Genomic DNA, 13,959 nt, shown 5'->3' with positions numbered 1-13,959 from the left:
AGAATTTATCTGGATGTCTAGTTTTGTTATTTGTGCTGGTGCGTTACACTTTAATGTTTGTTATGAATGTGTGGTGGTAAACAAACTTACTGTACCTCACTACTGATGCAGACCTGACTTCAGTTCATCCATCTGCTGTCTTTGTTGACATTTAAGTTGATTCCAGCCCTGTATTACATGTTTATGAATGGTTTACTTTTTACTTCCTTTACAACCTATTATCTGTTGTAAAGTTTTTGTAAATTCTACATTGTAACTGCATGTTTTCATGTTTTTTTTTCTTATTTCTATGATAACACTGACATGGATCAGATTGTTGTATTACGACCCTTTTTTTTGTTTTTAAAAGTATATTGTCTCAGTTTTGTCAAATGCAAAAAAAACAAAACAAAACATGTCAATAAATTTAATTTGTAAATAAAATTCTGTTGGTGTGATGTTTTTTCTAGACCTCAAAAATGTTCATGACTGTGAATATAAAACTGTTATCACAAGCACATACGTGAAGTTTATACACATCCGTCGAAACAAAACTATCCAAGTAGCCAAGTACATTTGTTCCTGTATTTTTAAAAAAGGCTACAGTCATTTAAAGATGCTTACTGCAGTAAATAACTCTTCAAGCAGACACTGAGTCAATGTAGACAGTAGAGGAAACCGGTCAGGCTTCATTTTTACAAATTAAAATTCAGTACATGGACAAAAAAGTTAAACACAGGTAAAATTATTTATTATTGTGGGTGGAACTGTTCCACAGGTGTCTAAAACAATATGCTGTGTCAGGGCATATGATGGGCAAATAAATGTGAGTTTTCCACGTGTTCAGGGTTTAATCTCAAGTAAAGGTGTTTTCCAGAGACATAAAGCTCTGCTGTCTGTCTGAGGACAGTATAACCGTCCCTGCTGTCTGTATATCTGTATCATGTAAGAGTTTTAAATTTTAACTCTGATGTCATGTTGTCCACAAAGAAAAGATGCCTTGAAACGTGAAACTGTTGATGCATCTGAATGCACGCTATTTTTAACAGGTTCAGTTTTTAGAGAAGTGCTGCAGCTGTTCTGTAAAATAAGTCTTTAAATTATCACCAGAAACTTCAAAAACACAAAAGGCCTGTGTGTTATATTTTAGACACACTACACTCATGTCTGTGTGTTATATTTTAGACACACTACACTACGCTACACTACTTTTAATATGAAACATTGGTGAAGAGATGAGGGGTCAATATGAGTAACATTTGTCAGTTTTAAGTCTATACATAGAGGTGACCAGTTTTTTTAACCATGGTCTCATATTTGAAGTGCTTTATGATGTGTGGAGTGACTTACACAGCATGGTGGTGATGATAAATATGTGTTGGTCTCCCAAAATTTGTTTTGTTAGCACCTTTCAGCAGAAACACAGAAAAAAAATGTGAAAGAAAAAATGTGTCCATCTTTAACAAGAACGTATTTTTGAATCATTTCGATCATCATCTTGCTGTTCTTTCTGCATTCTCGAAAACTGAGTATAGTATATTTTATTTAGTGAAAATATTACATTAAATGCACTCATTTGCCACATATTAATCTTCCTCTTTTTACTTTTTCATTTGGATTATTGTGATACGTAGGATGTTTATGTGTCTAACTTGTAATTATTTTTCTTTTTCTCCTTTTCAAAATAATTTGCAACTAAATGTTTCAATTATAAAAAAAGTTCTTGATAAACTTCCTGACTGTCTGACTGTAGACTATTTATTATATAATTATTTAATTTTAAATATTTCTCCCGTCTCTTTCTCTTTCTGTCTCATCTTCATGATCTCTCCTCCAGCTCTGTGTCTGCCCTCGATCAGCTCCTCAACAGGAGAGGAGAATGTGAAGGTTGTAATGGTTCCAGTCCCAGTACCGGTCTTCATTCCAGTGCCTATGAACATGTACTCCCAGCACACACCTGTTCCGATGGCTATGCCTGTGCCCGTACGTCCCATTGCATTACTAATTCTGTAAATCCAGAATTATTCATGTACTTTGCAATGAGTATTGCTGCAGCAAATATTAAATGTGAATTTGTTTCTCGTGTTTTTTTACAGGTTCCAGTACCCATAATGATACCACCACAGAGCAAAGAAATGAAGGATGCAGCAGTCCAGTCAGAGCCTTTGGCTGTGGAGAAGGAAAAACAGAAAGACGGGCCTGTTTCCAGCTCAGGTGAGGGAGGCTTTTGTCCTGATTGTTTACATATTTTAATCATATAAAGCTTCAGATATGTTTCCTACATTAATCGATCCACTTATTACACACATTTGATCTCATTTGTATTTACTTTCGTGTGTTTGCTACAGACCAGAGTAGTTCTTACGGTGTAGACGTGAAGTCAGAGTTGGTCGCTCCCATAATCGGTGAAGATGAGACTCAGAAAGCCATACAAGCCGACCTGCCATTTACTGTCAAGTCAGAAAGAAGCACAGAGTCAACTGATCTCCAGCTTCATACTGAGCAAGAGGAGACCACGTCGACAAGCGAGCCACCTACCACCAGTGCTGAGGATCAACCTCCCTCCTCTCCGATGATGGACCTGGAGACTGACTTCCCATCTGGTGAGACATCTATTCATTCATTCACTCATTCACTAATTCATTCATTCTTTCATTCATATTTGGTTTATTTGCCCATTTCAGTGTGAATTTCCAAAACAATAACAAAAACCCCTAATACAATTTTACTCATAATATTCGACACATTCCATGAGCAAACAGGAGCAGGAAGAAGAAAAACTAACTTTTTTACACTTATCTTTCTTTTTTCACAAATCATATTATAGCAGTATCAGCAGAAATAATCAATAGCAGTTTATTTACTTTATGCCTTCTTCTCTTTGATGCACCCACGCACATTTTTGTGTTTTTGGCTTTTAATTTCTACCATATTTTATCCATATTGTTGATGATTTATGCAAGGTTGTGCATTTTTGAGTGTTCTCAAGTTTTTCCTGTATTTTTTATTTTTAGCCTATTGTAAACAACGTGGCCTGAAATAAGCCTTAATGTCCCTACGCACAAAAATGTGCAGATTGAAACCCATTTAAATCACTAATTTTCATCCTGCTCGAAAAGTATAGAACATGCATCTTCTCATTTCTCTACTTCATTTGAGGCCTGTGGCTTTAAGTGTGTGCTCTGAGGGCTTCTCTCCCGGATGACGTCATTTCAACATATATGGCAAATGGAGAAAATACCTACTTTTTCTGATAGAGCACACTCGCACTGTATCCTCCCCCTCCTCTCTCCACACAAGGTCTGAGGCAATAGGTTCATTCGAGCCTTCCCAGTTCTGCGTAGAACCGATCACTGGCGACTGAAGAGCAGTGCATGCTGGTTAGATTTGTGTAAGGTTTTTGTATGTATGTGAGTGTGCATGTGTGCACGCGCACGTGTCTACAGCGTGCACATTGCATTACCGTATGACTGAATGCTTAAAAGTGCAGGTAGCTTTCAAGTGGCACCTTTTCCATATGCTCCGTTTCATGTGTAATTTTTATGCAAACGTTCAAAGCACCACGACATTTTTCAGTGTAAAATACATAAAACACACATCTATACAGCGGCCCCTGCACAGCTTTTAAATAAACCATATACAAGACATTTCCCAGCACGTGAAAGCAACAGCTACTGCAAGAACCAAAACAGACCCCGACTTTGTTCACACAGCTGCAGCTAGAGCAAGGTACACAGGAGTAAAGAGGAGGAGAGCTTCTCATTTTTTTACCTGGAACGATGGAGAGGAACTACACCACTGGGAAGGCGCTCGACATGATCATGGAGCCCGAGCCCAATCCCGATCCCGATCCCGAGTTCATGGAGCTCGACTCTGTAGCCGATGAGGAGTACCTTCCGGGGGCTGGCTCATCCACCACCAGCTCCACCGACTCATCTGACGTTTGGGAAGGGGAGACAACACTGGACCTGTCATGGAGGTCCAAAAACGGAGAGATCCACTGGGCACCCACAAATTCCGTGACACTCCAGTTTAACCCTCCAGGCACAGGACTAACCCAGGACCCAACTGCTATGCCATGGCCAGTGTTGGTGAGCTAATGGACAGTTTTGATTTATTTTTCACCACGGAGATCACGAAACTTGTCACTGAATATACCAACTGCATGGGAGAAGGACGGTCCCGAGTGGAAGGACCTCGATGCCACCACCACGACCAGCTGTCCAGACCTTGACGCCAGGGAGCGGACAAGCTGGCTGCGGTCCGGGAAATCTGGGATCTGTGGACTACCCAGCTTCCTCTGATGTTCAATCCAGCTGTGGACATTTGTGTGTACGAGCAACTCGTGCCATACCAGGGACGCTGCGAATTCCGGCAATACATGTCCATGAAGCCGGCCAGGTATGGCTTAAAAATGTGGGTCACATGTGACGTGCAAACGTCATATGCATGGAGGGTTTCTGTTTGAACGAAACCAAGGACGAAGGGTCATGTTGGACATGATGGAGGGGCTGAGAGGGGTGACTGTGACGTGCAACATGTTTTTTTTCCTCCTGCGGTCTGGCAGAGGAGCTGCTCCGAAGGAAGATAACCATGGTTGACACAATGCGCAAAAAACGACCAGAGCTTCCCCCTCAGCTCCTGAGGGTACGGGAAAGAGAGGCCCTTTCCTCCATCTTTGCATTCACTCCAACTCACACCCTGGTTTCCTACATCCCAAAGCGGGGCAAAAACTTTGTCCTCCTCAGCACCAAACACCGGGTGCCGGAGATCAGCAGCGGGGAGAAAAGGAAGCCCCAGATCATACTTGATTATAACCGCTGCAAAGGAGGAGTGGATACTATGGGTGAGGTATGTTGGCGCAATCCATAAACATATACGTACACTTTTTTTCCCCCAGAATTTATGTGCTTGTCTAAGATGTTTACTATTCAGCATTTCTTTTATATAAAAACATTTTTCATCATCTTAGTCTCTGGTCCGGTTTTGTTTTGCAGATGAGCTCTACATAGAGCTGCAGGAAGAAGACCAGACAGTGGCCCTTGGCCCTTTTTTTTAACATGCTGGACATTAGTGCCCTCAATGCCTACATTGTGTGGACGGCCATCGATCCAGCATGGCATCAGGGAAAGTCCACCAGGGGCCGCAGGAGCCTTGTCTTAGAAGCTCAGGCTGGCTCAGCCAACCCCACCACAGACTCAGCCCACCCCACCATCACCACCACCACCACCGCCAGCCACATACCCACGGCCCGTGAGGAGGCAGTGTACGCTCTGCCCTACATGGAGAGTTGTGTTCTGCACCTGCAAAAAATGTGGAAACCATGTTTGCAAGGAGCATTACAGCACCATTTGCAGCTACTGCCTCCCCTGAACTGTTCTGTATGCCGTTGTTATGTTATGTTATATTTTTTTATGTTGTTGTTGTTGTTATTAATTGTTATTCAGGTTATGTTCATTTATAGATCTTGTTCTTGCTCTGTTTGACGATGTTATAATAAATAAGTGGAAATGTTACGTGGGCAATAGGTGAGGTTCTTTGTTACAGCACAACAAATAATGAATATTTGGTATCTATGATTAGGACTGATGCAGGTTTAAAATATAAAATTTAAAGAAAGCAGAAAATCGATTGTACAGCTTGATTTTGATGAGCACATTTTTGTGCACAGCATGCTTAACAATTTCGAAGGTGCATCAAAGGGTTTGAATAATATTTGAGCTGCATCTGAAGTCATTATCCTGAGAATTCCACAGTTTGACTCCAATTTTTTTTGGTTTGTTTTTGCAGAACCGTTGGCTCAAAAATCGCATGCTCCACAGCGAGGAGTGAAGAGACCCAGAGACGTTTTTTCCAGCCGTAAACGGGTATGATTCCCCTGTTAAAACCTGTAAAATTTTTGGTAAACACAGATGAATTTGATCAGCCTCTGATTTAAAAACTTTTACTTCACTGGTTTTAGATTATAGGCAGTTTTCTTTCAGGCTGACCTTTGTTGATGTGATATGATGCATTCAAGTGCTGTAGGAATCTGTGAATGCTGACAGTGGGAAATACTGTTCCACAAAACCTTTGTTTTACATGTATTTATATACCGAAAGGTTTTCAAACACGGCTATTTTTCAGCTTACAGTCAACCTTTTAGCTGTGTCAACCGTTTTCCACATCACCCAGAATTCATTGCATTTCAATCCATCCAGAGTCGAAGGCGAACTGCTCCCCTGAACCGGTCTGCAGGGGTGACTCCAGCCGCCTCCAAACTGAACCACCTGTACGGGGTTAAAGCCTGGAGGAGCTGGGTCCAACAACGAAACAAACACCAGGGAGAAAGTGAGCCTCAGTTCTCTTTATATTCCAGTTTTATTTCGGCATACCTCTACCTCTCATCATTGATTGATTCTGTGAAAACCCATGTTATTCTGTACTAACTGGGTTTCATGGTCTCTTCCTCTGCAGCCAATATAGTGGATATTAAAGAAGACGTCCTTCAGTGTGACTCCGCTGAGCTGAGCTATGCTCTGTCCTGCTTCATTAGAGAAGTGAGGCGGCCCAATGGAGAGCCCTATAGCCCAGACAGCATCTTCTACCTCTGTCTGGGGATACAGCAGGTACACACACACACACACACACACACACACATACATACAGAGTGTCACTGTGGTTCATCCAGATACTGTTTGTGTGTTTTTTTAATTTCCTCTTTTCTCCTGTCTTTGCACAGTTTCTGTTCATGAAGGGCCGTATAGAGAACATCTTTACTGATGCTCTGTACAGTCAGTTTGCCGCCAATATCAGTGAGATGCTGCAACTGTGGAAACCTAAACTACTACCTAGTGGTATGATCACTGACATAAAGTCCTTAAGATTTCCATTAGGGGTCGCCCGATATTGTTTTTTCAGGGCTGATACTGATAGCGTTTATAAGTAGTTAATGAGACTGATAACTGATATTTGAAACCAATATGCATTTACAATAAAAACAAAAATCTTTCTGTCAATATGTAGAATTTGGTATATAACAAAACTCCAACACCAAACTTTGTTAAATGCCTTTAACAAATGTTTTATCAAAACTGAAACATTCAGAATTATATACAGCAAGTTCCCAGCAACATTTTTTAAAAAGTTTAAATAAAAAATGAATACATAAAAATAGCTTCCTGAGGTTTTACAACGTAAAAGTTCCTCTCATGCTGACACTTTCTTTGCACTTTGTAATTAATTTTTTTGGCAATCATTAAAATAAAACGCTGATACAGATAATCGGCAAAATACCAAATATCGGCTCAATAATCAGCCAGGTTAATAATCTGTCAACTCCTAATTTCCGTAAAAATCACCTCTCGTGATTTGATACTGTTTATGTTTGAAGGTTTTCTGCAATAGCCATTCAAGTATTTGTAGCAAAGAAGCTGTATGTAACATTCAGAGCATAGCTATGATTCTGAGCCGTGACTGGCTGCACATGGCTCTCAAAATGGATGTGACCAAGCTGGAGGCTAGCAGCTAATGGTGCTAACAACGGCAACAGTACTGACAGAGCTACTGTGTTAGCATTTGGGTTAACCGAAGGGTGAGTGCTACGCTTCTGCAGTGACGCAGTTCCACCACCGTTGGTCAGAACTGCATTTTAGGGGTAACCACGGTATTGGCACAGTTCAGTGGGTGGTGATTCGTTTGCCAGTGGGATGCACACACAGGGATTCACAGGGACTCTTATGCAATAACATGCACGTACGTCCAGACCAGCGAGCACAACAATAAACAGAGAGGCTCGGATTAGAACACACATAGTGGTTGTGTGACTTTATTTTGTGGTCAGGACGCCATTACTCCACTATATCTTTACAAGGAAAAAGTAGTTTGCTGCTCTATTAATGCTCTGAATGTTGTTAAGAGTTCCTTTAAGTGATTACCTTCCTATGTAGATGTTTTCATTGCAGTCTGTCATTACTGTTATGGATTCAGATTACTTTATTTACATTTACTTTAAAGTTGCACATGAATATTTTTATATTAGCATTGGGTCAAAAGACTAAATAGACGTGTAATTAGGCAACACTTTGCCAACACGTTCACCATATCAACCTCGTCAGTTGATAACGTTTCATTGTAGTGTTCACAGCTTGTTACACTGCTCCCAAGTGGTCAAAAAAATCAACTAATGCTTCTTTAATAAAACAGGGTGTCTCAAACCATATTGTGATTTTAAAAGTTAATTTAAAATGTTTTTATGCCAGGTTGACCTTATAAACCTGAATTTGATAATACCAAAAACTCCTTTAAATTTATAATTAGGATTTTAAGATATTTAACTACCAGTATACATGTCCTCTTTCCTCTGCAAGGTGGCGCTGTTTCCTCTCGTGTTGTTGAATCGTACCTGTGGGAGTGTAAGCAGCTGGGTGCCTACTCCCCCATAGTGTTACTCAACACACTGCTCTTCTTCTGTACCAAGAACTTTGGCTTCACCACGCTGGCGCAGCACCAAAGCCTCTCCTTCACCAACTTCACTCTACACTCCAAACCCTGCAGCCGCGCCGGCAAAGTCCACTACCTCCGATATCAAAGAAGCAGCACTGCCACGCCTCATTCAGGTGGCTGTTGTAGTAATCCATATGTGAATTTTTAAACATTAAATTAGCAGTAATAGTATTTTTTTCTATGCAGTTGTGCTATTAAGGAGCGTTTTAAAATTTCTAACTGACCATATTTAGCACTCACATCAGCTTAAGAATGTCTTTCTATGTTCATCGTAAATCTAAACATCAAAACCAGATTCATTAATTGTCTGGAAAAGCACTATGTGTGTGAAAATAGTGATTAAGTAACTCATTTTCAATTTTTAGAGCGAATCAGAAAAAGGCAGGGGGATGAGGAGGGAGACCTGGAGATGCTTGAAAATGTCGCCGACCCTCTACACTGTCCTGTCAGACTCTACGAGTTCTACCTCTCTAGATGGTGAGATGCACACAAACAACAGGAGGACAACAGCACTTACAGTAAAAACTGAACAAACACCTCATACTGTCATCCCTCTTTCTCTCTAACAGCCCGGAGTCAGTGAAGAGCAGAACTGACCTGTTTTTCCTGCAGCCTGAACAGAATGTGCACACTCACAGGTCAGAGCCACAACATTTCACAGACCCGCAGAAGAATGTGTCACTTTTTACCACGGCCTGGTTGTTAAGTAGTAATCTGACTGAATTTTAGCCATCAGACTGGATCAAACCTTTGAAAGGGATCGTTAAAAAGAAAAAAGGATTTTGTAATTGGATTACCTGTAATCCTGTCTTTGTTTTGATCTGGATAAAACCCTGACGTTTGAGTTGTTCAGAACTTTTTCGTAGGATTGGAAAACCTTTGATCCAAAAAAATCAGGATTATCCTGATCCCAGCAGAAGTGTGGATTCAGGACCAAAATGCAATAAAACATTTAAATTGATATATATATATATATATATATATACATTTATTTATATTTTACACTTGACTTGTTCAACCTCTGCATTGATAAATAAAGTATTATCAGTATCAAGATAAGGCACACATTAGGCTACATATTAAGCCTTTCAGTGCAATAAAAAAACTTCCCCATAAAATCTGTCAATATCAAAGAAAATGTATTAAATCTTAACTTCCTTTTATTACTTTATATTAACTACAGTGTCACAGTCAAAAGTAGTTTCTTTACATAGTAAGTACCCTATATTGTGGTATATAGTTCCATTTAGAGTACTGGTTATCTGGATTTGGTAATCTTGGAAAATTTGTATCTAGATAAAGGTGATCCAATCCAATGTTGCTTTGAAAAACCAACACAAAAGTAAAATTGATCAGCTGATACTGGATAGCAAAACATAAGATTCCCTGATCGGGATCATAGTGATCCAGATTACATTCGGCTTCCTTTCCATCATTACTGACATGCAGATTCACTGTATTTGCTCAAATACAGTGGTGTTGGGTTTAAGATAATTGATTCATATCCAAATTGAATAGAATAAAGATGTTATTTTATTATGTGCTATTTTTGGACAACAGCACACAAAGGTATGTTTTTGTGTTTGCACTGTAAGGAGAAATATTTTTCCAATTTTTTTAACATTTCTATTTCTGACCTCAACAGTTCCCACTGGTACACCTCTCAACCACTAGAGAGCACCACTTTACAGAGCATGCTCACACGCATCATGGCCGTCAGAGAGGTTCACCAGGAACTCAAAGCGGTCCAACATCAGCCCTCAGCCTCCGCCGACAACAGTTTACAGTGATGCTCCGCTCGTGATCTGCTCTGCAACAGAAATCTCCTCCGATGTGGACAGTTCGCAGTGAATTACAGCTGTACGTACGCCCATCAGTCATTCAGACAGACGCCGACAGGTAATTGAAACAGGGAGACAGAACAAAGACACAATGAAAGGACAGTTTGTTACAGAGAGACAATTTTAAAGAACATTCATGGCGTGGGATAGTTGTATTTAGTAACCTCAGTGGCCATCTCCTCCCCTCATAAATGCACAATGAGTTCATAAAACATCTGATGCTCTAAAATATGACAAAGGGAGTGTTAAAGAGAACATTGTAAATGAAGTCTTTTTTTTCTCATCATGTCACAACAGAGTGATATTTATGCCCATCATTTACCACATGTGGTAGGTTTATTTACTATCAATAATGATCCATGCCGAGCCTGTCAGATGAACTTTTTTATTCAAAAACACACTTCTGCAGTAATAGACTGGTGTGAGCAGCAAACTGCATGAGAGGCAGTTCAGACGCAGACAACGAGAGTTTACATGCATTAGGCGCTGTCACATATGTTCATTTAGGGGTTTAAATGTGCAGTTTTATCGTTGTTGCCCCTCTCTCCATCAGCACATTTTAACATGGAGAGAATTTACCTGTACAGTATGTGTTTTAAAGACTGATACTGGTATTTAAAGATTAATTTCACCACAATCTAAAACAATGCATTTTGAGCAGGTTTTGTCATTTGAAAGTGTGGCGATTTAATGCAGAGCTACACAAAACTTAGTAAAAGTGTTCCAGTGAAGCACTTACCACAAACATCCGGTGTTGTTTTGATGAATGAAACATGAAATATGTAGTTTAACAAACTGCAGCATCTTCATCACATGGGAGGTGGATGACATTGGCTGGTTGATACTTGAGCAAAAGCCAATATCTGATTTAATTTGCTGTTAAATCAGTATACCTTATATCAGTGTAACCCTTCTTGTGATAACAGAGGAGACAAACTGTGCCTCTCATCTTTTGTTTTATATTATCTAGTTATCTGATATTACGTTGTTCCCTTTTTATTTTCTTCATCCTGTGTGGCCTTATTTTTTGCCCAACAACCTTTTTCCCCCCTCCAGGGTTCCCTTATATACCTTCACTTCTTCCCTCTAGAGGAATCGAGTTCTCCTAAAGTCGTTTTTCTGACCGTGCCAATATCTTTTCTCCTCTTTTCATTTTTGTCTTCCACGTTACTTTGTTCCCTAATTTGAAAAATTGTGAAAATTATGATGAGCAGCAGACAGCTCAGAGTGCCACCACAATACTTTACCTAACACAATTATATGTTGCTTGGACAGTGACAGTAAGTTTTGGCATTGAAAAGGGAAACATTAGGACTGAAAAAAGTTCCACAGAAAAGTAAAACACAGGAATTCAAAACACATTTTTAACTTGATATATTATCATTATTTTGCATTGTCATGAGTTTTTTTAATGTGAGTCTTATGAATGACTTTTTTCATGTCACTCTTGAAGAAATGATTCTACAAGAGAAGCTCTCTCCTCAGTATGCAGATTACATGTAAATCAGGCTCTCAGTGACAGAACATTAAAACAAAGAAAAATCACTTGAAGAAAAAAAAATTAGGAGCTTGTTATTGAAAGACATAAAAAAAATTTTTTTTAAAAACTACACTAAAATACAATATTTTTTAAATGTTTGTCTTTTATTTTTCAGTGTTTCCTTTTTTCAAAAATTTAAATGCGAACCCTTGACTGTCACTGTTCTGTCTCCAGGGTTTCCTGTATTATAACTAATGGTGTGTATGGTTTATGGTATAGTGTGATTTTTTTTGTTGGCCATACATACAATCAACAAGTATTATGACAATGTGCCTAAGATACTTACCACAGTGTAAGCAGTGGTAAATATGTTTTTATTCATCCATCTATTCATTCGAAGTCAAAGGTGTTGCAGATAAAAGCTGTAATAGACCATCCGTGCTGAATGGAATCTGAACTTTGTAAACTGGCATAAAGATAGTCATAGTGACTCAAAACTTTGACAAAATATGGAACACATTGCTGCTCAACCACATACTGCTTGTCAAAGAGATGTTAAACTTGCACAAACACATCTGAACATACGGAACATTAATGCCTCTTATGTCTATTTGAAATCAGTGACTGTCATTTCATAACATTTGGATCATAATTTGGATTTTTTTTATCCTCCGTATAGGCGGTGGACCGGATTATTAAATATACTTAAAAATATAAGTTGTCAAGTAGAGATTTAAAGAAAATATTACCAGTTGTTTTTGGAGATTAAAAAGGACTCCACTTCCCAGAATACCATGTGGTAACATGGTAACATGTTGTAATGTGCCCATTGCTATTGGGTCTATTTTGTTGTTTTAACTCTTATGATATTTCGTCATTACTTTTTCCCCATGATCCTGTTTTAAATCACGTCTTTGTTACAGTGTAAATGAGTTACAAGCACGACAAATCAGACCAACCCAAATCTGAAGTTGATGGATCTTTTCAATGCTCTTTCCTGACATTAAGCACTCGCCGATGGCAATGCATTAGCATAATCCAAACAAACACTTCTGTAAATGTGAATTTCTTTGGACAACATACTGTAACACACTGTCAGCTGCTGGTTCCAATTAAATATTACTGTCTGAATATCATTGCTGCTTTCTGAAGCTCCCATTTAAAGATTAATAGGAAAGAACAGGTCCAAAGACAGTCAGATGTTTTGTTGTCATTTACAAAATTTTGCACTGCCATTAATTATTAAAAATTCATCTTATTTCTTCCTTTCTTTTATTGCTAGCAAAGCACTGTGCCGTTCTGAAACACTGATGCATAGAATGTGTAAAGTTGTGTGTGTGTGTGTGTGTGTGTGTGTGTGTGTGTGTGTTTAAGATCTGCCCCACTTTCTCACTGAGACATTTGTCTTATTTTGATTCAGTTTGGCAAAATCATAATTAACAAGGAAATATATGAGGTTAATATCCTGCCAAACGTAACAAACAAAACATGTTTTAATAATTCACAATGTAATTTGCAAGTGAAAAACATAAACTAATATATTTGTTTTACAAATACAAAATGTACCTATCAAACAAATACACAACATATTTCTACTACATGATGCTTCAGAAACAAACACCTCTTACAAGTACAACAAATATGTTCTAGAAAGAACTACGGAAGCCCTAAGCAGCCATACATCAATATTTTTTCCCATTTATCACAACTACATATTTAAAATTATTTAATGGAATTCAATTGTTGAGTTCAGTGATTTAAGCAAGTAATGGCCCTGGGTATTAATTGAAGTTTTATGGTATTTGTGCATTTGTTTGATTTTGTATTTGTAAAACAATTGCATTCATTTGTTATTTGTGTTTTTCATTTGCAAACTACATTGTCTTTGTTTGTAACTCGCAGGGCATGTGTAAAACATGTGTATTTTGTTAGCGTTGGCAGGATTTTCGCCCTACATGAGTATATTAGTTAAGTCTATAACTAACAGGGGGATCAGGACATTATTAATTGATTGTTTTAAGTTTTATTCTTATGTGGTCTCCCAGGCTCACCTATAGGAAGTAATAGGTTACAGCTACGCAAAAAGCCGGCGATGCCTCTGAATTGAATTGTGCACGTGCAGTAGACTATCAATGACTGAAAAGGAAAAGTAGAAGAAGAAGCCGACCAATCACA

At 38.8% G+C, this 13,959-nt stretch overlaps 2 protein-coding genes across 7 annotated transcripts in view; both read left to right on the top strand.

Moving 5' to 3' along the window:
• LOC121953273 (zinc finger MYM-type protein 4-like) overlaps positions 1–13,045 on the top strand; it is a 33,022-nt gene extending 19,977 nt beyond the window's left edge. For all 5 annotated transcript variants that reach the window (XM_042500264.2, XM_088087338.1, XM_042500263.2 and 2 more), the window contains 11 exons: positions 1,817–1,962; positions 2,076–2,193; positions 2,328–2,582; positions 5,770–5,846; positions 6,180–6,309; positions 6,436–6,587; positions 6,701–6,815; positions 8,328–8,576; positions 8,829–8,940; positions 9,033–9,101; positions 10,109–13,045. In XM_042500264.2, coding sequence (XP_042356198.2) covers positions 1,817–1,962; positions 2,076–2,193; positions 2,328–2,582; positions 5,770–5,846; positions 6,180–6,309; positions 6,436–6,587; positions 6,701–6,815; positions 8,328–8,576; positions 8,829–8,940; positions 9,033–9,101; positions 10,109–10,253 — 1,568 coding nt within the window. In that variant the 3' untranslated portion in view covers positions 10,254–13,045. The remainder of the gene's footprint in view (positions 1–1,816; positions 1,963–2,075; positions 2,194–2,327; positions 2,583–5,769; positions 5,847–6,179; positions 6,310–6,435; positions 6,588–6,700; positions 6,816–8,327; positions 8,577–8,828; positions 8,941–9,032; positions 9,102–10,108) is intronic.
• LOC148187482 (uncharacterized) lies at positions 2,668–5,495 on the top strand. 2 transcript variants are annotated; one of them, XM_088087341.1, is made up of 2 exons: positions 2,668–4,830; positions 4,977–5,495. In XM_088087341.1, exons 1-2 carry the CDS (start codon positions 4,573–4,575, stop codon positions 4,989–4,991), a joined length of 273 nt encoding a protein of 90 aa, XP_087943467.1. In that variant the 5' UTR covers positions 2,668–4,572; the 3' UTR covers positions 4,992–5,495. Both variants share the same exon structure in this region; 1 of them encodes a protein (XP_087943467.1).
• Positions 13,046–13,959: the final 914 nt, after the last annotated feature.

The sequence above is a fragment of the Plectropomus leopardus genome, chromosome 14, assembly GCF_026936395.1.
Source record: "Plectropomus leopardus strain MGB_pleo_1.0 chromosome 14, ASM2693639v1, whole genome shotgun sequence".
NCBI lineage: Eukaryota > Metazoa > Chordata > Actinopteri > Perciformes > Serranidae > Plectropomus > Plectropomus leopardus.
Note: the sequence above shows the minus strand (reverse complement) of the source record. Positions and strands in the feature narration are given on the sequence as shown.